This window comes from Hydra vulgaris, chromosome 08 (assembly GCF_038396675.1).
Source record: "Hydra vulgaris chromosome 08, alternate assembly HydraT2T_AEP".
Lineage (NCBI taxonomy): Eukaryota > Metazoa > Cnidaria > Hydrozoa > Anthoathecata > Hydridae > Hydra > Hydra vulgaris.
Genome location: NC_088927.1, coordinates 23,932,501 through 23,957,500, shown reverse-complemented (window position 1 = coordinate 23,957,500; position 25,000 = coordinate 23,932,501). Strand labels below are relative to the sequence as shown.

At 25.9% G+C, this 25,000-nt stretch overlaps 1 protein-coding gene across 1 annotated transcript in view; it reads right to left on the bottom strand.

Moving 5' to 3' along the window:
• The window catches only part of LOC136083694 (cell adhesion molecule DSCAM-like), a 172,643-nt gene that overhangs the window by 29,222 nt on the left and 118,421 nt on the right, over window positions 1-25,000 (bottom strand). Inside the window, exons 13-18 of the mRNA XM_065803273.1 lie at window positions 16,646-16,939; window positions 8,634-8,760; window positions 8,368-8,540; window positions 2,000-2,284; window positions 1,516-1,755; window positions 1,055-1,127 (exon numbers count right to left, since the gene is read on the bottom strand). Coding sequence (XP_065659345.1) covers window positions 1,055-1,127; window positions 1,516-1,755; window positions 2,000-2,284; window positions 8,368-8,540; window positions 8,634-8,760; window positions 16,646-16,939 — 1,192 coding nt within the window. The remainder of the gene's footprint in view (window positions 1-1,054; window positions 1,128-1,515; window positions 1,756-1,999; window positions 2,285-8,367; window positions 8,541-8,633; window positions 8,761-16,645; window positions 16,940-25,000) is intronic.

Here is a 25,000-nt window from a genome sequence, read left to right as displayed (position 1 = left end):
ATGAGTGGTCATGAAGAAATCTTTTTTTTTCTTTTTGTCAAGGTCTTTTTCGTTTAACACTTAAAACCTCAATCATTGAAGCAAGAAAACTGTATTGTTGATCTTTATTTTGCATTTTGTTAAAGTATAAAAGTAAAAACTCTCTTTTACTGTCGTATTCTGAAAATACATATAATGCTTGCAATTGCACGGAAAGCCCATCATATGCAAAAATAATTGTTCATTTCTGTCTTGTTCCCACTTTCGACCAAGTTTTTTTCTATTATTTAGAATTTCTATAGTATCTGGATTTTGACATTTAACTGCCATTTTTATGATGATAAAGTTTTTTTTTGTAAAATAAAATTTGATTTGGTGTTACACAAATAGTTGCAAAAAGCGCTCCTATACAGCGTGGACATCTCCAATTTAACCCCTTGAACAATTTGGACATATCTAGTATGATCTAATTTTTTTTTGATATCCATCTTTTAAAAGATGCTCCAACTTACCTACAACATAGTAGAGATAATAACTCAAAGATTGTTAATATGTTACATCACTGGTTCCCCTTGGACCCTTCATATATATATATATATATATATATATATATATATATATATATATATATATATATATATATATACACACACACAGAAATACACAGAAAGAATATTAGCAATATATAATGCACATTGAATCAAAAAAAAAAAAAAAAAGCCACCAAATAAAGTAAATGATTGTTAAACTTGGTACTAAATTTCCTAGATTTATTAATTAAAAAAAAATTAAAATTGAATTGGAACCAATTTATTACTTAACCATTAACAAAACTTTGATGAAATTTATTCATTATTAAATAATTTTTTTGTCAATCATCCTAAGCATCGCCTTTAAAAACAGTTCTCATTTTCACTGCAATGAAAATAGTTTCAGTTTATACTTTAAATTTATAAAGATGAGTATTACAAAAATGTTAGAAAAAAACTTCAATTTGCTGATCTGCTTCTGATATAAAACAAAAAAAAAACAAAATAAACTAAATATACTGCATGATTTTAAAGACACTTAATACCTCATAATTAGGCCAATCAACAGACCAATAACCAAAACAGCACTTCCAACAGACAGGCTAATTATTAATGCACCTATAACAAAAAGCATTATTAACTTTGGTAGTAATTAGTAATTTAGTATTTAGTTGTTATTGCAAATATCAAAAAAAGATGATTGGTCAAAAACAAAAAGCATAAATATTTTATTAGGAAAAGACTATTACTTAAACATAAAGTTACAAAAAATAATAAAAATTTAATTGAAGTCATTAGTTAGTTACTGTATTTATCAAAAGTCTTTTGTTATTAGTCTCTAATTTCATTAGTTGTTTTACTAGTTGTTTCTGTATTTAAACATCAAATATCATCCACTCACACATCCTATATTTTACAATAAATTATACTTATTATGATTTGCAACAAATATTTTCTTGTTTTTTGTTTTAAAAATCATTTATTAAAACATAAATGTAAAGCATACCATTTTTTATAAGCTCATTTTTAGGAACAAGAGATGGCAATATAATTGCTAATGATTGACTAGAATTGGCTGCTACTAATTGACCAGATGAAATAGTAAGGCAAGTAGATTTGGTCAATGAAAAAACAGAGACTTTTACAGCCTCAGTAGAATAGGATAAGGTTCTAAAATTTGTTGTTAAAACTCTACTAGATAAAGTTGATGTTGAAGTAAGCAACTTGGTAACTGTAATAAATTTATCTAATAAAAAAAACCATAGTAATAGATTTATATATATAAAAAACAATTTGTAAATTAGAAAAAATTGTGATATAATTTTTTTTGAGAACTTTCGCGTATATTTACATGATGGATATGGAATTTTAACAATTTTTTAAAAAATTTAATTTTTCAGGACATTTCACTTGTAAAAATGAATATCGTTCAAGGACTGTGGTTATCATGTATTCAATATTTGTTGTTTTAAAATTGTAAAAGAACTAACCATTAACAAAAAATGCATTGAAAGCATATTTTAATTCAAATCCATCAAAAAAATAAAACACTTGATAAATTCCAGAATCAGATTCAACTGGTTGATTAACTATTAGTTTGTAATCTGAAGTACAATTGTATTTTGAATTTCCGCACAAAGATTTTCCATTAAAATACCATTCAAAACTTTTCAGACCAACACTAGACGTTAATGCTATTTTATCCAATGTGATTGGAGCACCATCTTTGATGTAAGTTGTTACAGATTCAGATGTGACATTCAGACTTGGCTTTACTATAAAAATCAAATACAAAAACTTATTATTAAGTTTGATTCAACATTTTAACGAAACAACACAAATACATTTTTATTAACATAAGATAATCTAGAATAAAGTTTTGAGCAACCACACTCCGCTATAAAAGTTTTGAAAACAACTAAGGGAGGAATAATCACAAGACCATTATTGCAAAAATGCAGAAAAAATGCACAAAAACAAAATTTATTGAATAAAAAAAGATAGCAATTCCGAAGAACTTAAAATTGTTATTGAAAAAAAGCTATGAAACACGATGCAAGTATTGACATATTTAATTGACATATTTGCGATAAAACTTGATATAATTTGAATTGAATAACATATCTTACTCAATAAAATTTGAGATATAAAAGACAATGCAACGTTACTAATTTACAACTAACTTTGAATAAAGGCAAGCTTAACTTAACTTTAACTACTTTAGTAACTCATACATTAAAAATGAATTTAAATATTTCACACTAGTTAAGCTGATGAAGTTCTTAACAAAACAATCAGATTTGAACCAATCAGATTTGATTTTTGATTTATAGCTTTTGTGAGTTTTACACTATTTTTTAAAACTTTTTTAAAATTGTTTGATTCATTGGCTTCAACATTTATGGCATCAAAATGTCGTTGGTACTTACTCTCACCTTATAAAGAGAGGGGGAAAGTTTTTAAAATATTTTAGTTCCTCCAGAGCTTATTAAGACTCTCCACTTTATTAACTGTAAAGAAATATAAATTAGTTAAAACCTCCTCATTTTGGGGATTTTTGAAAAAAATTTAAAATCTGAATTCCAATTTAGTACAAGATAGAAAAGTTGAATTTCGCCCTTATGATTGGGCAGGAAGGCCCAAAATTTTCGGGATTTTGTTTCCAGGCCTCCATCATTGTGATTTTTTGCATTTTTTAAACATACTTAAGTTTGGAGTTAGCACAATGTGTGAAAATGTCATACCTGAAACATCAAAAAATTCCTGTAGGCACCCCTGTATATATATATATATATATATATATATATATATATATATATATATATATATATATATATACATATATACATATATACATATATACATATATACATATATACATATATACATATATATATACATATACATATATATGTGTGTATTGAAACATGCCCATAAATGGCCTTCTAGACACAACAACGCAACAAATAGGGCTCGCTTGTTTGGGACAAAATTATAGGTTTTTATTATTTTATAGAAAATACTTTTAGTAAATTTTTTTTGCTGTAGTCAAAATATGTTTAATTAAACAGTTGAGTTTGCATATTGTTAAATAAAGAAGTTATATTCATTATAAAGTCACGCACATAGAAAATCTCAGTGCATAAGAGCCAAGGATTTATTTCTTCTATTTAAAAGATGAATTCAGCATGACGCTTTTTTTTTTAATTTCTGTTGAACTTTAACATATTATTTCAATCATATTTTTTGTCAAATGGATTTCAATCCATTTGACAAAAAACTTTGCTTAACTAGGACTTTTACTTTGAATTACATAAAAGTCCATGTAATAAAACATCAAAACTTGCAATATTTCAATAAAAATTCCAAACTTTATATGCCTAAAAATTAAATATCTAGCGTTATGTTTTATTTATAATAATTTCTCAAACTAAAAATTCATTTATAGCTTTGATTTCTTACAGGTTCGATTAAATTCTATTTATTAATGATTATTATATTCAAAAATCAAAACATAAAATAAAATTCTAAACATTAGAATATCAAATATTTTTGTGTCAAATATAATTTAACAAACTAAAAATTTTCATTGATATCTTTGAATCAAACAGACAAAAAAAAATGTAACGTCATTAGTTTCATGCCTTCATGATGTAAACTTTCTACAAATTACTGATTTCTACAAATATATGTCAGTATATAAGTTATTTGTATATTATATTTTAGGCCTTGTTTTAAATAAAAAATGCTAAATGCATTAGCTTATAGCAATATTTGACGTCATAAAATTCTCTTTATTTTTTTATTTTTTAAAGACATTAACTTTTTTAAATTACTGCAAAAATATTAATTACTGCCAAACGAGTTAAATGTTAATTTGATTAGTCGTTTGTTAAGTTTTTACAATTAATTTTCATTAATTAATCGTTTATTGTTTACCACTCCCCTTTCGATACTTTAGAAAACCTAGAGTAAATTTGCTCCATTAAATATGTTAGATAATGTTAGATAAACGGCTTTTTCATTATTACTCTTTTATTATAATTTCCTTTTTTTTTCTTTCTTTTCAATATAACTAAATTTAATATTGCATTTTAAAAATGTTTGGTATTAACATATTTCTTTCTTTTCTTGACATTTGCATAAATAAATTAAAATATATTAAATTTTTGGGTTTTTAAAATGACAATTTCTTAAATTTCTAATTGCTGCTTTGCAACTACAAAAGATTTTTTATTTAAAAAAAATTACAGAGTTAATTATAATAATTATATATATTAATATATATTATAATAAATTACAAATAAAAAAATTACTTTAATTTATTTACTTTATTTATTTATTAAAAGTTTATTAGTTTATTATTAAAATTACTGAATATATCATTTATTAAAAAATAATTGCTATGATTTAACTTACATTTTAGCGCGTTTATCAAACATAATTGTCAATCAAACTTTTGTAACAAATATTTTTACATAAACATCATTCAAAAGTTAATGTGACTTTATTTTAAATTAATGACTTCTTTTATCTTACTGCTTGTAGTATAACCTCAATGTCAAAAAATGATAAAAAGTCGCTTAACCAAAATCACTTACTGCTTATGTAAAAATTGCTTAAGGTGTACGTAAATCTCTCTACACTTAACGCCTTAAAACAAGGCCTGTATTTGTAAATATATATATATATATATGTATATATATACATATATTTATATATCATCATCATAATCTTCCTCATCATCATCATCATCATCATCATCATCATCATCATCATCATCATCATCATCATCATCATCATCATCATCATCATCATCATCATCATCATCATCATCATCATCATCATCATCATCATCATCATCATCATCATCATCATCATCATCATCATTATCATCATCATCATCATCATTATAATCATTATCATCAAAGGAGAAACTATCTTTAAAAAATTGTATAAAAAAGCATAAAAAATGCTTAAGGCAAAACAATTTTTATTTCTGATTTTAATTTTGGAACTAAAAAGGTACATAGAAACTTAAACTATATACAGCCAGATTTTTAAATTGTACTTTATGCCTAATATTTATATGCCAAAATGCAATCTTCACAGTATAAACTTATTTGCTACTCATTTTTGGGCGGCTATTTCATAGTTTTACTTTAAAAAAAAAGGAAAATAAGAAGAAAAAAAAAACAAAAAACCTAACCTAAGCATCTCTAGATTTATGTTTATTTCACTGTAAGTAACTGCCAACAAATATATATATACATATATATATATATATATATATATATATATATATATATATATATATATATATATATATATATATATATATATTCATACATATATATTTATTTATATTATTTTCTGTGGTAACATCACAAAACTAGTTTTTATGTTTAATTGTGTTATTGCTATTTTGTGCTACTATGGGGTTTTTAAAAAAGTCATTAACTATAACTTTTTTTATGCTCATAATACTCATAACATGTATTTTGTATTTTTTTAACTTAAACAGCGAATAGAGTGAAACAGCAACACGGTCATGTAGTGAAGGTTAAAACATTATTTCATGCCACTTCACAAAATAAATTATTTGTATTCAAAAAAAGAAGCAATTTTGGGGTTAATAGTACAATCCCAAAATTTTTGAATATATCAAGACCTCAACAAACATATTAAGAATTGGATAAATTTATTCTTAGGATTATTATTAATAAAAAATACAAATTATATGTTGCAATTAAATAATATAATATAATAAAATCACTTGTTTGATAAAATAAATTTCAAGTTGATTTTTTCAGTAGTTTTACACTATATTTCTTGCACAATTCTAATTGTCCATTCAACGCAAGTGTTACTTTTTTATTTCGTCCATTCAGCGCTTACTTCTTTGTGTTGGAATTGCTGTATTGGCTGTATTTTAATGATTCTTAGAAAATGTTTTCGCCTTCTTGTGTTGTTTCAAACTATGGTTCAATTTTTATAATTGTCTTCTTTTTAAAAGTGGTCACTTAACCAAACATCAAACCAAGTTCCACAAATTAACTCACAAATTCAAGCAAGCAGTCCATGTCGATCTAGAAGCAGCAGAAAAGCAAGAAAGGCATATATTGCACTAGAGCTCCACCTAACAATGCTTATATAAGGTGATGTTTTAAAAGCAATAAAGGGAAATACAACATGCTCTTGATAATATTGGCATGCATTTCTTAATTCATATAAAAAATGCACTTTTTGGAGAAACAAGTTGATTGACATCATTGCATTATCTGATGTAACTTTTATTTTTACACCACTTTGTTGAAAGTTACTTTTTTGATTTGCATAAATTTGTACAATACCTTAAGATATATTGGGAGATATTATTTTTCCACCAAGGTTTTGATGAATTGAATACTTTATAACTAAACTCAATAAATGATGTTAACATCCTATATACTTTGGTTTAGGAATATCTTTTCCTATAAATTTCTGATGGATTATAACAACACATGCTTCTTTACACCTGTGTTGTATCATGAATTATAACTTAATTGCTTTTCCACAATTGTCAAGTCCAATACCTCAGTTATTCTATTAAATATTTTTAATGCTTTTCCATCATTAAGAGTTTGTGCTGCTAAGCGAACTTTATGATGTTGATTTTTAATATAATAATTTTCTTGTTTGCTAAATTTTTTACTATCAAACTCAGAAGAACTCAGTTTTCATTTTGAATAGCTTTTTCAAAGTCATTCTGCATTTTCTGTCATTCTTTATTAGATTATTCATTATACTCTGATCTATTGGAAACAATTTCAGATTCTTCATCATTGTTTGATGAAGGAAGATTACATGTATTACAGCTGGAGGTATTTCCTTTGACAGCTTTTGAAGGATATAAATTTACAAATGTTCATATACATCCACCGTAATGTGTTTCATAAAATCTTTAATTGCCAACCAGATGTCATTTGTGTTTGCAATATCAAAAACATTTGCAGATGTAACTTGCACATTCCTTGTGGTACCTCAAAAAGCAATTTTGCAAGAAATTAATATCTTCCAATTATTATCTTTTTTTTGGGGCATTCTAGTTAAGCCATTAAGTGGATCATCCATTTATTGACAGTTTTTTGATATGCTGTCAAATTTTTCTTTCAGGTATTATATTTTTTACAGAATTTTTATCTTTTTGGCACTTCGCATACAATATTTTCTAGAAAAAATAATTCAAAAGAAGGCGCACTAAAACAATCCCTCTACAAATAAACGTGAAAACACCAAAGATTTAATATTCATAAACAATAGATAACAAAGAAAGAAAACTTGATTATTTTTATAGGGCTGCAGTTTTGAGTGCTATATATCTTAGATTAGTAAAAGAACTAATAACTAATTATGTGAATGATTGATTTTACCAAAAAAGATTAGACTTTTTTTACTTAGAATAATTTTTAACTATAAGAGGAAAAAATTTATATCATCGATATTAAAATTAAATTTTCTACTAAATTATTTTCAAATGAGTTTTGGTTCCCCAGTTGTTACAATAGCAAACAAAACAAAAAAGCAAATATTTTAGCTCTCTTTTAGATTTGTATTTAAAAAACGGCTAAAAAATGACTCTTGTATGGTTTTGACATACTTATGAAGAGGATATAATTTGCTTTCTACTAGTTTCATATATTTATTAATACACCTATCCAATCCGATTTTGCATCGATTTTTAAATCAGTGATTGAACCACTTTTTCTCTACAACTTATATATAAAAAGATCAAAACATGTTAAAATAAGTAAAATCGTTAAATACTAAAACAAAAGCTTCAATCAAAAAGAAACAGTCAACAAAAGTAAATATTTACCTAAAACAGTTACACATGTTACACGAGGTATATAGTAATATCCAGCTGCTTCACAAATATAGTTACCACTATGTAAAAGTGTGCTGTTGGAAATTTTAAGAATAGCATTGCCTCTTGAAACTTCATTTTCAACATTTGAATAATTATAAAACCAAGAAATAGTTATAGGATAACTAAAAAAAAAGAGGAAAAAATGTTTATGTATGAAATTTTTAAGATAATTAAAAGTAAAAACAAGGAATTAAAAAAATATGATTAAAAATAACCTGCAACGATAAAAAAATGCTAAACACTCAATAGATATTTCTTGTCCAACATAGACTGTAACATTAGGTGGCGCTTCTATTAAGGCAAGACTATTGTTTTCACACTGTGATGAGCTAGATAAAATTTCTAAAATTAATGTGAATGATTTTAAGCAATGAAGAAAATCATTTCCATGACATATAACTTAATTGTAGAAAACTTTAGAATATTCCATAATATCATGTAGTTTATGATTTTAATAGTTTTGAATTTACAATTTTTGTAAATATAGACTTTAAGAAAAAGTTAATTCATTTATTCAAACTGCGGTTTTTAAATTTAGTACTTGCATAAATTAAATGTGTTAATACAATAATTATATTTGACAAATTTCCAATTAATGGCAAGACATAGCTCATAATTGCACCCATGCACTCTAAACTGGTTTACACAAGCATTTTATTTATAAAATCATAGAAAAGATTTGATTTTATCCTTGACAGTTACAAGAAAAATTATAGTTATTGCAAGAGAACTTGTCGCATTAAAAGATAGTGTTTTATTTTAGAAATCTACAAATTCTATTGTGTCCAAAACCTTAACCAAAACCTAAATCCATTCAAAAACAATCTGGTAATATTAGATAAACAGTGTTCATATGCATGTCTCTTATTGACCCTAAACTCAAGCCTATTTATAGATACAGAATTTGGTACAGAATTCTCAAATGTATTTCGGCAAGGCATTAAAAAGCCAGATTTGTCAACTTTTATCAAGCCTTTTTTCTTTACACCAGAATTGTTTTTTTTTTTCATCATTCTTAACACAAGCCTCAAATTAGACAAAGAAGGGTCTTGCCTTTGTAACAAAATTGCTGTTGATAATTATCTTTTTTTAAGCAACTGTGAACATTTAGTAGATGGTCTCAATATATGCATACTGTGCTTTCAAAAAAAATAGGCGCAGTAAAAAACTGTGTACATTTTTTCTTTTTAAATATCATATAACCCAATCCATATTTCCTAAAGATTTAATTTTTTTTTTGACAAGGAAAATTAATTCTCTACAACTAACATGTCAATAACAAGTTCATATATAGTTACCTATCTTTAACTTTTTTTTCTAAGGAATACAAAAATTTTAAATAATTTGCAAAGGCCTACAAGTAAACATACAAAGAGATGGGTCAAAAGCAGTAAGTGAAGCAACAAAATGGCAAATAATAGGCATGAAGGATGACTCAATGATCACTAATAGTGAAATAGCAAGAATATTAAAAATTTCAGAGAATCGCATCAGATATACTCTAAAGAAATTTAAAACAGCTAGTGGCATCTAACGTCATGCAGGATCAGGAAGGTTAAAAAAAACTCCTGAACATGAAAATAGTTATATATTTCATCAAGTAAAAGCCAATCTGATGTTAAGTTATCTTGAATTCACTAATGCATTCAACAAAAACCATAAAAAACGTATTTTGTCAAATACAGTAAGAAACAGTAAACTAAGGAAAAAAATTGGTGTCTATGGAGCTGTTAGATAACCTATGTTGACGACCAGAAATCGGCTCACAACATTTAGGTGTTATAAGGAGAGAATTGGGTGGTCTTTGGAGAAGTGGAAGCAAGTAATTTTTAGTGATAAAATTAACTTTGAAGTAATAAATAAAAAAAAGCAAAGTTCTTGTTAAAAGATTTAAATTGGAAAAGTATAGTAATCGCTTTGTTGTACCAAGGTTACAAAGGGGTGGTGGCAGTATTAGTGTTTGGGGCTACTTTAAATTAAATGTAGTACAAGTGTGTAACATTTATACAGGTTGAATCAACCAACATACATATATAGAGACACTAGAGAAATGCATGGTTCCATCGGTGGACTATCTTATTGATCGAAACAAGTGGTAGCACTTTCAACAAGATTTGGAACCTGCCCAAAAAGCTTGGATGTAGTAAAAGCATGGATGATAGAAAATAAAGTAGATTTATTGCTCTGGCTAGCTCTTTCACAATATTTTACTCCAATCGAATCTATTTGGGCTTGAATGGACTTAGACATTATGCAAGTATGATCCATAATTAGCCTAAAGTAAGAATTTGATACCATTTAGAGAAGAGTTCCAAATGAAATCTACAACATGGATGGAAGAAAATAAAGTAGATTTAATGCCCTTGGAGAAGAGTTCCAAATGAAATCTTGTAAAACTAATGCAAGAATGTGCTGCTTGCAAAAAATATTGTGGGGGATATTTTGAATACTAGCTTAGATTTTTTTTGCTTTAAGTTTTCCTATATCGCAGTTTTTTTTTGATATTTTTTATTATTATTTTTGATAACGTTTTTATAGACAATTTTATGTTTTAGTATGTCATCCAAAATGTAAGATTTGTTTAAATAAGATTTTTTTAAATAAAATAAAGTTTGTTCAATATCTTCTTTAGTTTTTATTTTATTGTGGTTGAAATATGCTTTAAACAACAAAATTTTACTGCACTTATATTTTTCGACAGCACTTTGTATCTGCTTACCATGCTTATTGCCTCAGACACTTCACCTTCAATACAGTTGAACTTACTTGCATGACCAATATAACTAAATCGAAAAGGTATGTTTTTCAAAACCACCTTTTAAGAGCAGTTAGTATTGATCCATGTCTTAGCATAGTATCCTCCCAATCAGTGAACATTTGATGTTGCATGTCTCAGCATACAACATAAAGATCTTGTATGGTATTGTTGTAGATTTTTCATATAAGAAATACATCAATGAATTGACAGATGACTTATGCAAATATAAACTTTTCATACAAAATTTTTGTTAGAATTTACACAAGTCCATAAATATTGACATGAAATACAACTTTAAAAACAAATTCTAATTGAAAACTGTAAGAAAACAAAATAAAACATCATAACAAAAAACAACTAAAAATAAATAGTTAAAGTTCTTAGAATTTAGAGGATTAAGAAATATTTTGAAACAAAATAATTCTTAATCCTCTAAATTCTAAAAACTTTAACTATTTCTAGAATCCTCTAGAATCACATTTAATAACAACAGTGTAAAGAAATTTTGAGAGGTAATCCTCATTTTTGGTTGCTTCGATGTGGGGAACCAAGGTGTTCTGGTTCTTGCTGTCAGCTACTAAGTGATCTGCACCTTCACCTGTTGCTGTATTAGATTACTCTTCATAAATAACAAATATTATTTATGAAAAACAATCACCTTTGCTCAATCAAAATGAACATTAAAAAATTATAATTGAAATAACCTGCAATGATAAAAAAATGCTATACAGATATGTATTGGCCAGCATGGACTCTAATATGAGGTGGTACTTCCATTAAGGCAAGACTACAGTACAAGAGTACATATAGGGAGTGCATATTGGGTTTCAAGCCTCTTTTTATCTAGAAGGAAATGGAGCTAATGAAAAAAAAACCACTACACAATTAAAACAAGAAAAACAGAACTTTTAAAAATACTAACAAGGGATGCGTTATAGCGGTAAAATAATTAAGCCAACAAAAATGATAAAAGCAAAATGAACAAAATATAAAGCTATCAAATTAGTTTTAAGGGATTAGGAAAAAGAACTTTCTTGAAAAAAATAACACAGGCAAAAATTTAGAGCAGGCGATAAAATTTGGTTTAAACCATCAAATGCAGAGTGGCATACCATGTGGTAGCCAATTTCAGAGATTTCAAAACAACAACAGACATTTTAAAACAAATTGTAAAAGTATGACAAATATGATCAAGTTTATGCATCATGTACAATGCATCTCAAAATGATACTCAATGCCGCATTCATGAGGTGGCGGCAAAATTAAGATGTGTGAAAGAAAATATAAGAAACTAAAGTGCTGTTGCAACAAAGTGTTAAAAATTAGCAAAACAAGAACACAAACAATAAATACCAAAGCAAAAACTGGTATTCAGAAAAAGATATACTCTTGAGACAAATAAGAACAGCACATATCCCTAAAATCCCTAAACACCTTGAGTGTTGTTTGCATAATCCTTAAAGGTCAAGGAGGAATATAACCTGATTGTGGAAAACTTTAGAATATTTCATTAAGTCATGTCATTTAAGCTTATTACAGTTTTGAATCAATAATTCTTACTAATATGTGTACAAACTTAGTACAGTGTTGTTGCCTAGTAGTGATGTTTGAAGGACTACAGATTAAATTTTATGAAGTTTGTTTTACTTTTAAAAACTTCTTATTAACTCTGCATATGCTTTTTTTTTGTTTCTATTTCAAAAAATACTTTTGTTCAAAGTGTTTAAAATTGAATAACATTGTTTTAATTTGTAATTTTTTTTTTAGTATCACAGCTAATCAAAAGTTGCAGGTTTTAATTCAATTTGAAATTTATCTTTACTTTTTTGTTTGACCTTTGTATTTATCTTAATGTTAATAAGTTATAAAGTTACTTAAGCAGTTTTTTAAAATAATATTTGTTTCATTAGTTACAAAGTTGTTGTGAAATTGCAGTTTCTATTTTTTTATTTAGATATGAAGATAATGATAATAGGCTGCAGTTACATTATAAATGCCTAAATACATTAAAAATTACGTTAAGAAATACCTTGAAAAAATATATTAAATTACATTTAAAATGTCTGCAGTTAAATTATAAATGCCTTTTAATTTTCGAAATCAATATTTTCAATTAAATCAAAAATAAAAAGCTTTTACTTTTATCTGATGATATGAAAATTTCCTTTAGGTTTTATTATTTATTATAAAAGATTTGTTGCTCATTATAAGTTGAATTTTAATATTTTAATTAATTCAAAAAAAAGTGTCAATTTTGTCAAGTTTGTCAATCCTTCTTTTTATTATCTATTTAATCAGTGACTTTATAAAGTTTATCTAAGTTTATAAATACTTTATAAATTTTATCTAATTTCTATATTTTACTTTATTTATGATTCTAATGATTTTTACAGTAACTTTTACCGCAAATATCTTTACCACTAATTTTGAAGTTCAGATATTTTAGCTTATTTTGTTAGATTTATATTCCTTTTTTTCTCTTCACTTTATACACATTAGAACCAAGACTTAAAACTATAAATATCAGCAAAAAATAGTACAAATATTAGTCAAGAAAATATAAATAGAAAAATACCAGCAACATCAAGTTCAGTTTCATTAAGAAATTAAAGTATTAAATATCGGTTTTATTTATCTTAATATATACCTTAACACTTTAAACATTTCTCACTCGTTTCATTTTTCATTAATAAAAATACAAAATGATTGAAAAGCGCAGCAGTAATTAATTAGCAAATTAATTTGATTAGCTTTTTTTAATGTTTTTATTTAAAAGGATTGTGTATTTTATGTTAAGTTTTATTATACTTTGTTTACGTATTTAAAAGTTTAGTTTTTTTACTTTTTTATATCTAGTTTTAACTTAAATAACTCAAGATGATTTTCAATCATTTCCTTATGTTCAGTTAGCTCAATTTTTATTTTTCATTTTTTATACAAAGTTAATTTTAAAACTTTTGATAAGATAATGCTTATCTCTTGCCTTGCATTTAAGTATTCTTAAAAATGGCAAATATTCATTACCAGCTACGTCATTAAAAAGATTTCATACAAATTATGATGTGTTATACTCTTTGTTATATATATTTTTTGAATTTCTTTATTTCTGGTTATTTGGTTTGTCTACTGTTAAAACATGGTTTAAGCTCGGTAAATTTTCATGATTTGAATTTTACTTTATTAATCATAAGTCAACAATTAAAAAGAAACTGGAATTCTAAACATTAAAGGTAACACTAATTGTGTTTCCTGGTATCATTACAGCTTTTATAACTAATTGTGTTAATGTTATTTTGTGTTTGAGGTTTGGACAGCTGGAAAACCAATCCTGTCATTACCAGTAACAACAGCAACAGGTAAATAGATTTTTAATATTGTATTTACTTTTAATATTGTATTTACGATTTAATATTGTCTTTACTCTTTTTATATTTACATAATTGTTTTTTTTCTTGATTTAGATTTACTTTGTTTTGAGAAATGTTTAAAAAAAATAGTTTTTGTTCTTTTTTGTAAAAAAAAATTATGTTTTGTTTGTAAAATAAACTTTGTTAAAAAATATATTTTGTTCCTTTTTAACAAATGACATATTGCTGATTGCAAATAAATATGTATATTTAAATAAGAAAATATATACTTATTAATATACACTATTTAAATAATAAATATATAATAATATTGTTTGTATTTTAATATTTTGGCCAAAACTCCTCTTGATTTAAGTCTTGTCTACTGCCAGTTAAACGTAAATGGTGTAAAACATACTTCCCACGACCCATATCATATGATTTCAAACAGCTAGTTAATATGATATTCATTAAATGTTATATATAGTATATCATTACATTATATATTATATAGTGTAATGATGTATTATTATTATGCTACATTATTATTAGTTAAAGGAATAGATAAACAACTATTATTAGTTAATAATAATAGTAATTTGACTATTAAAAGAGTTATTAATATTCTATTTTTGATTCAAATTTAGAAAAAAGAATGATTGAACAAATTTAAAAACAGACAAAATTATTCAATAAAAACAGCAAAAATATTTTTTACAACTAAAATAATAACTTTAGACTTAGTAACACAATATTTTTTATTATTTTTAAGTTGGTTTATAAACATTTACAAGCTTGTTTGTGAAGAAGGTGTGATCGTACTCTTTTCCTGACCACACATATAATATTTTGTTGCTATATCTTGGGCATGTCTTTTAAACAATGCTCTTTGTAACAATGTTTTCTAATCAATGTTTTTATATAGAAAAACACTTCTAAACAAATTGACAATTATATTTTATTGATTGTTTATAAGAAGAAAAAACTAAGTTGAATAAATTTATTAAAATTTATGTAAAGTTTAGTTTAGTTTTGCAAAGTTTAGAAATATAGAATGGTTTTCTATCATTTATAAAGTATGGATTTTTATGATAAATGTAAATCTTTAAACACAATTTGAATGATTGATTTTTATAAAAACAATACTTTCAACAACAATTGCATTTTTGATGAAATTTTATTATCATTAAATAACACTTATAATCTAATAAACATACAGGAACTTACAAGCAACTAGACACAATCACATATATGTATAGTGATAGTGAAATTATAAATTAAAAAGCCTACTGTGAAGCATTTCCACTTGCCTTATGGCCGCTTGCATTTATAGTTTACAGATTTTTAAAAGTTTTATACAGGATATATCATTTATATAGTTTTACACAGGACAGAGGCTTCTACAAATATCTTTGTAGAGGATAGAATGATCATCAGGGTCATACTTTAAACAACCAGAAAAGATTTTGTAAAATAAATCCAAAAAAAATCAATAATTCAATTTTTTTCATATTTGTCTTAATTTAGCTTTAAACTGCTGGCTTTCTCATGTTTTAAATTTTTTTTTTTTTTGCATGGATAATGACAGAATAAGTTAAAAAAAAAACTATTAACAAAAAATATATTTAAATTTTTATTTACAGAAAACTTTTTGGAAATCTGCAAAAACTTAGTCTAAAAAATAATCTGAACTCCGAATATATCTGAAAAAAAAAATCCTTGAGCATACAAGGTTTTTATAGTTTTACACAGGGTTTTCACAATTTTATACCAGATTATCTGTTTTTTTTTAATTTTTAGCCTTATATTTAAACATCATTTTTATATTATCTTTAAAGTTTTTAAAAAGATGTTAAGTAATTTAAAATTAGTTTACAAATAATACAGTATTAGGAATAAACTTTAAATGCATTAGGTTTATGATAAAATTAAAGCATTAGACTGTAACCAATTTAAAAATATATTAATTATACAAAATATTTATGCTCATTATATAAGATAAAATATATTAAAATACCGTTTAAACTTGCATTACAGAAAAATTATTAATATCATAGTTACTTATGACAAAAACTGAACTTTGGCAACCTGTTAAAACATCTCACATATACATTACTATTACCTATTATGCTAACAGTAACAGTGTAGCCAACTACTGAGCGGCCATTCTTTTGTTTTATAATATAACTGAAACTTGTGTTGTGTTCTTCAGAATTAACACTTCGAATAAGCAAACTGCCATTTTTTGTGTATAAATCTTTTTGAAGAACTTCCCAATCCTGAGATTTGGTTTTTTTTTTCCAAAACACTTCAGCAACTGGTGGAACGCTCTCATAAACTTTCAGAGACGGTAAAAACAAATAACCTCTATTTATGATATTTTTATGAAAATCTTTTACTTCTTGATAATCAATCACTGAAAAAAGTAAACAAAATTAAGATTCTAAAACAAAAAGAATTAAATTTATAACAAGTAATATAAAGTAATAAAGAGTAAGGGATGCAAAGACTCAAAAGGTTTTTTAATTCTATTTTTTCCTGGTGCCTGATGTTCTGAAGCTCTAAACATGTTGGTTGATATATGATCTGCTATAAAAAAAAATCATGAGATTTTGACTTATTGTTTTTAAGCCGCATTCCTTTTAAGGTAATTAGAAAAAAAAATTGTTTTTGATCTCAAAAAAAATGTGATAGTACAGTTTCCTCTACTGTCCAAATTAAATGTAACTTTGAGACCATATTTCAATCAAAATTTCCAAAAAGTAAAGTTTTCTCTATGGTTCAAATTAAACATAATGTTTTGGCCAAAAGAAAACAACAATGAAAGGATATCCATCAACAAACACGTCAAATGCTGAAAGTTAAAAAGAATGGCTCTTACATATATACATACATCGAAGAATACGTGAATTGAAGTCAATTAATCAATCTATCTAAATAAAAATTAAAATTCACAATGTCAAATAATCAAGAAATATTGATGAAAAACATTAAAGCACTATTAGATGCTCAAAAAAAAAGAAATCCTACAAGCAATAAACACAAGTCTTTCTAAAATAACAAGCGATATAGCTGAACTAAAAATTGCATACACTAATATTAAATCTACAGTACAAAAAAATACTGATGATATTAATGAAATACGACAGCAACTGCTCAATCTGACCTCAGATAATAAAACATTTTCGGAAGACATTATTAAGCTTAGTGCGGTATTAGATGACCAAGTAAACAGAAATTTAAGAAAGACACTGATTTTTAAAAACATTCCTATTAACACAAACAAATCCAAGGAATCCTGGTCTGATACCAAACTAACTATTGCAGATACCATCGCAAAAGCGGCTAACATAGACCCGAAAAATGCCCATGACATGATCGAACGCAATAGTCTGTTGACTTACAAGTCAATAGTAAGCGGGTACCTCGAATATCCAGCCCTACTTAAAGTTAAGAATAAGAAAGAGGATCCCAGGTATGTTTTACTAAAATCTTTTTGAGTTAACATAAATCGCTTATAGCTTTGGAGTTCGAGCAATGGTACCTTTGATTTGCACTTGTTTTTCATTTTTTTCTTTTATTGGTTTGTTTGTTTTGTTTTATTTTGATTTGCGGCACTATATTTGAACTTTTTCAAGCCTTTTATATTATATAAAATTTAGCGATATAGTAATAATTTTTGTGATGTTTATTATATTTTTACTTTTTATTTTTATTCTGTTTCTGGTGTTTTTAAATTGAAGACATTGCAAACGATAAATAGCATAAAATTCCTTTGTTAAAAAATGTGCGCTTGGTTGGTTTCGTTGAATAAAAAAAAGTCTTAATTCTTGTATTTTTTTTATTTTTTTTATTTTTTTGTTTTTGTTTGTTTGTTTCTATTATTTTTGCGTTTTTTTTTGTTTTGATCAGTACTTTTTTTTATTTTTATTTTTTATTTTTTTAATATTATTATTTTTTGATTGCAGTTTAGATTGCAGTTACTTACATTCATATAAATAACCTTACTTATATATTTTATCGCCATATCAATTCACAGTAATGAAAACTACACATAGCGAATGTGCTGTTTGGAAAGTTAATATCTATAAAAATCAGAAAGCTATTTTTTGTGATAACTGCCTCAATTGGGTCCACCTAAAATGTAACAACCTCAATGATATTGACTACCAATTACTAAAAAACTCCTCAAAAAATTGTTCATGGTTTTGTATAAATTGCTTAGCTAGTATATTTCCCTTCAATAACCAAACTATAACTGACAATGAAAATCTTGCTAATGGTGACACTAAAATAAACAAAAATTATCAAGTATCAGGTTTTCCCATAGAGAGTCTTCACACAGTATTCAACACATTTAATACACATATTAATAACAACAACAAAACTCGAAAAACCTCAATAAACAGTTACTACACCAATGTTGATGATTTAAAATGTATAGCAGCTGACAAATCCTCATTCAATGTCTTTCATATCAATATATCATCACTCTCGAAACATTTTGATGACCTTGAAAATCTACTCCAATCAACAAAACTTGAATTTGACATAATTGGTATATCGGAAACCAGATTGAATAAAAAAAGCCCACAAACTAGCAACTTAACACTTAATGGGTATTCCTATGAACACACACCATCTGAATCACATGCAGGTGGTGCATTATTATATATAAACAACAGGCTCGCCTATAAACCCAGAAACGATCTCCACATCTTTAAACCAAAAGAACTAGAATCTATCTTTATTGAAATTATTAATCCTAAAAAATCAAATATTATCGTTGGTTGTGTTTACAGGCATCCAAAAATGTCTTTAGACAACTTCCTATCATTCTATCTTAATCCGTTACTCAAAAACCTAACAAAAGAAAATAAAACTGTATTCATTTTAGGGGATTTCAACATTGATCTGTTAAAGTATGACACAGATTCATATACTAGAGACTTTTTAGATTCACTCACCTCAAATTACTTTCTACCTCACATTGTCCACCCTACTCGTATCTGTAAAACATCAAAAACACTAATAGACAACATCTTTTCAAATCTTAAATCAAATAAATATAAAGCAGGGAATCTTACCACCACAATCTCAGATCATCTTCCACAATTTCTGATAGCCTATAATATTCTTAAACCACCACCTAATAAAAAGCTCTTAATCCAGGAAAGAAACTGGAAAAGGTTCAATGAAGTTGCATTTAGAAACGATTTTCACAATCTTAGTTTAGACAGAGAACCAAAAATATACCCTGATAATTGTACTCAGTCTCTTGAGAATACTATTTCCAACATTAATCTACTGCTCGATATCCATGCGCCTTTGAAAAAGCTTAACAAACAAAACATTAAATTCAAGACTAAACCATGGATATCAGATGAACTCAAGCACTCTATACAGCACAAAAATAATCTCTTTAAAAAATATATTAGGTCTAAAAATCAAACAAATAAAACCATATATCATAATGAGTATAAAACATTTCGTAATAACCTCCAATCTAAACTCAAAGAAAGCAAAAAAAAATACTACGATAATTATTCTACTGAAAACATAAAGAATATAAAAGCAACCTGGAAAGGCATTAAAAACATTATTAATATTAAAAGTAACTCTCAAACAACTCCTAATGTAATCATACATAACAATAAAACAATAACAAACCCCTTTGATATTTGTAATGCTTTCAACAACTACTTTACTAACATTGGTAAGGATGTCCAGGCAACAATTCCTTCATCCATGAATCATTTTACATATTACTTATCAAATCCTTTTCAAAAATCATTCTTTATAAAACCTACTGACGAACATGAAATTTCAAATATTATCAACTCTTTAGACGCAAATAAAGCTTCTGGACCAAATGGTCTGCCTGTTAAAATTCTAAAACTATTAAAAACAGAACTCTCAAGAATTCTTTCTAACATTTTTAATATCTCGTTCTCAAGTGGTATTTTCCCAGAAAACTTAAAAACTGCCAAAGTTGTACCTATTTTTAAAACTGATTCAAAACTATTAATATCAAACTATAGGCCAATTTCCCTCCTCTCCAACATTGATAAAATTCTTGAAAGGCTAATGTTTAACCGCTTATACAAATTCTTCAATGAAAATAAATTGTTTTGTGAATTACAATTTGGTTTTCGAACAAACTACTCTACATCACTTGCTTTATTAAGTCTAACAGAAAAAGTTAAAGATTCTCTGCATGAAGGAATGTTTGGATGTGGCACTTTTATCGACCTTCAAAAGGCTTTTGACACTGTAGATATTGACATTTTACTTTATAAGCTATCGTACTATGGTATTAGAGGAGTCTCAAACTCTTGGTTCAAATCTTTCCTTACTAATAGAACTCAATTAGTATCCATTAGTGGGATGAGCTCAACGATATCAAAGTAGGTGTTCCTCAGGGATCTGTCCTTGGCCCTTTATTGTTTCTTATTTATATAAATGACATGTCTAAAGCTTTAAAATTTTGTAGAGTCCAACACTTTGCAGATGACACAAACCTTCTCTATTTTAATAAGTCCATAAAAAAAATCAACAAATATGTTAACTATGATCTTAAAAAACTATGCCTCTGGCTAAATGCCAACAAAATTTCCCTTAACTCCAAAAAAACTGATTTAATATTATTTAAAAGTCGTCACAAAAAATTAGATCAAAATTAAGTTAAATGGGAAAAAACTTTGGTGCAAAAAATTTGTAAACTACCTGGGTATAAAGCTAGACGAAAACTTAGCCTGGACTTACCATTATAACGATTTATCTAATAAGTTGAATAGATCCCTTGCCATCCTGTCAAAGCTAAGACATTTTATACAACAAAAAACTTTAAAATCTATTTACTATGCTTTGTTTCACTCTCATCTCACATATTGCCTTTTATCATGGAGTCAAAACATAAGTACTGTAAATCGCCTATTTATCATGCAGAAAAAAGCAGTCAGGGTTATTGAATTTCTACCAAACAATGCACATACATTCCCATCTTTTAACACACTACAAATTTTAAAACTGCATGATATTATCAAAATTGAAAATTGTTTATTTATTCACAGCTGCCTTAACAAAAAACTACCTCCTATATTTAATAAATGGTTTACTCTACGCAGTACAATTAGCTGCCAACTTACAAGAAATTCTTGCAGAGGTGCACTGAGTGTGCAAAAATATAATACAAAATCCTACGGCAAACATTCCTGTAAATACTCTGCATTAATGGACTGGAATCGAATTCAAAATAAATTAAAATCAATCCCTTTTAGCAATATTAAAAAATATGTTCTCAAAACCAAATTAAAATACTACTTGCTACATCAAAATAAATAGAAACAGCAATAGTATCACTGGTGATAATAGATAAATCACCATATAAATTATATAAGATACAAATATGAATGTAGACTAATTGCAACCTTCTGTGAGTGTATTATTTATTTTATTTGCTTCTTTTTTTTCTTTTCTTTCTTTTCTTTTGTTTTGTTTTGTTTTGTTCATGGTCGCTCTCCTCGATTTAGCCTAGCTATATGAGAGTGAACCATTCAGAATGTAGACTGTACAAATATTTTTTATAACGTATAACATTCTTATGTAAAACATCTATATTTCTGGTAAATATATTGCTTTTTGTTGTTGATGTTGTTGTATATATATATATATATATATATATATATATATATATATATATATATATATATATATATATATATATATATATATATATATATATATACATATATATATATATATAAATACATATATATATATATATATAAAAACTACCATACAAAATTAGATATATACGAACCCTAAAATCAAAACTCAATCAGACATGATCTACATTCCAACCACAATCTATCTATTAAAAGAAGCATCATCTAAATAAGAATGAGTTCAAACAAAGATAGTTTATCTAATAAAAGAAAAGCATGCGAACGATATAAAAAGGCTGTATGTGAATAAAGGTGTATAGGTATAGAGTGTGTGTCTGTACTGTTGATGTCATTTAGTAGAGTCTTGTGTTGTTAGTAACCAGCATAAAAAATTTATATCTTAACTACACCAAGCCAGCCCAGTCATACTCCAGAAAACCATGATGGATTAAACACCTACGCATGGATTTATAACTGACTTATGACTAAAAAACTAGCCCAGGCATCTTCCAGAGAAAAACAACTTCTTTCGCGGTGACAATAATTATGATTTGAAAAATAGTCATGCTCAATGATGTTTGTTCAAAGCAACAAGAAATACTTGAAAGAAAATTGTTAAATTGCTACCAATACAAAAATAAACGTATTGTTGATGAAACTGTAATACAATTTTTTTTAAATAAATGAAATAAAGAAGTAATGAAAAGCTTTAAGTGAAGCCATAACTGAGAATAAAACAATATTTTATGCCAATAAAATAAAATGATATGTTTCATCATTGGTATAAAATGTTGTTTTATTCTCAATTAGAATTATTGATTAAGATTATTGTTCCAAAACTAAAATTTGTAAATTTTGCTCTTTAATTCTTTTCTTTGTTTTCTGTTAGTTGCCTAGATGCTATCTAGGTGCTGCTTGAATCTTTGTCGGAAGTGAAAAAGTGAAAAAAAAATTACCAGCTAAATAATAATGACAATGATGATATAAACATAGTTTTGAACCTTAAACCTCATTTAAATATATAAACATAGAATATTATAACTTTTCAATATCAATAAAAATTTTCTCATTTTAACATTGCTTCATTAGTTTTAGACTAATCTTTGTTCAAAGCGTAGTTACAATTACAAAAACTCAACTAAAAAAGAAAAGAACTCTTAATAAAAAAAAAAAACTTATCTAAAAAAAAAAACGCTAAGAATTACAAGTTTCTACAAAATTCTAATAAAACTAACACTACATGACATTAGAATAAGGTTCTATCTCTCTTTTGTAACGTTAAGAGAATTTAAAAAAAACTTGCTATACTCTCTTAAATCTTTAAAATTAAAAGTAAAAATTTGTTAAATCAAAAGGTAAAAATATCAAATTTGTTACACTGGTTGATTAGAACACACATTATTTATTATTGATTAAGTAATATAAATTGGTGTAAGACAAAATAGGATATGGGTAGTTGAACATTTTAAGGTTAAATCTCCTAATTTTCATGGTTAAAAAATTTAATTTTCTGTTTTTATTTATATTATATTTTTGTTCAAATTATACAACTTTAGCATACTAATCTTATTATTTATATAATACATAAAAAAGTATGTTTTTGATTCTTCATTGTTAACTTTACAACCTTTAATAACTTTATTTAATAAAGTTAGAGTTAACAACTAATTTGTAAACAAACAATTTCAAAAATTATAAAATTAATAATGTAAGATTATAAAACGTAAATAACATAAAAAACCTAAATTTTATCAATATAAACAACAATAGCTGTAAAAATATTAAAAAATTAAAAATCGAAAGTTAAAAAACAAAACCCTATTATTCTAACGTCACGAATAATTCAATTATTAATTAAATAAAAAAGTAAAAATTTTTTTATAACCATTTCATGCTTTGTGTAGTTAACAAAGTTTAAAATATTTGAAACAATTTTTCTTAGTAAGATGAACAAAAGAATTTAAACTAAATCATTGAATTACTATTGAAAAATAACAATATTATTATTTAAACTAAAATATTTACAAATTTCTGTTAGGGAATTAAAGTTTTGTTAATTTTTTAAAGATTTAGTTAAGCATTTAGACATTTTGTTTTAAAAAACATCTTAAATAGTTTATTTTGTGTTTTAACCAAATTCAAGATGACTGGAGTAATCAAAGAGAAAGACAAAGAGTAGAAAACTCAATATGAGTTTTCTACATTTTGTAAAAATTCGAAGTTTTACTGGTTTATTGCTGACATTCGAAAGAAATGTCAACAATAAACCAGTTAATAGCTGAGTTTAATGCAGCTTCTAATTCACCAGCCACTGCCTAAACTCACATTCAAGATCAGCTGCTTGTTTTAAGCACACAGAAAGTGATGATTTTTTAATCAAAAATGTATAGTCATTGCCAAATAAAGGTATGATTATCAGAAAAATCAATAATATAGGTGAGAAATAACACAGGATCAAATATGGCACCTTATGTTTATCCAAGAAAATGTTCAAAATAAATGGGAGTAATTGTCCATCAAAAACAACACTGATATTGCAATAAGATAAAATTATTATAACAAATTTAAAAAGTTTCTTAACATATAAAGCCAGATAAAGAAAAAGTCCAGCGCTCCAGACTTTATAGAAAGCCTTTGATATGTCAAGAGCAATATCCCTTGCCTCACTGTTTCCATCTAATAAATAACAATCTAACTCTTATTTTTAAAATTATTAACAATAGCTACAAACATATCTTTTACTCCAGAAGCAGTTACCTTTCTACATGCTAATCATCTGTATCAATTTTGCTTTATCTTCTCTAATCAAC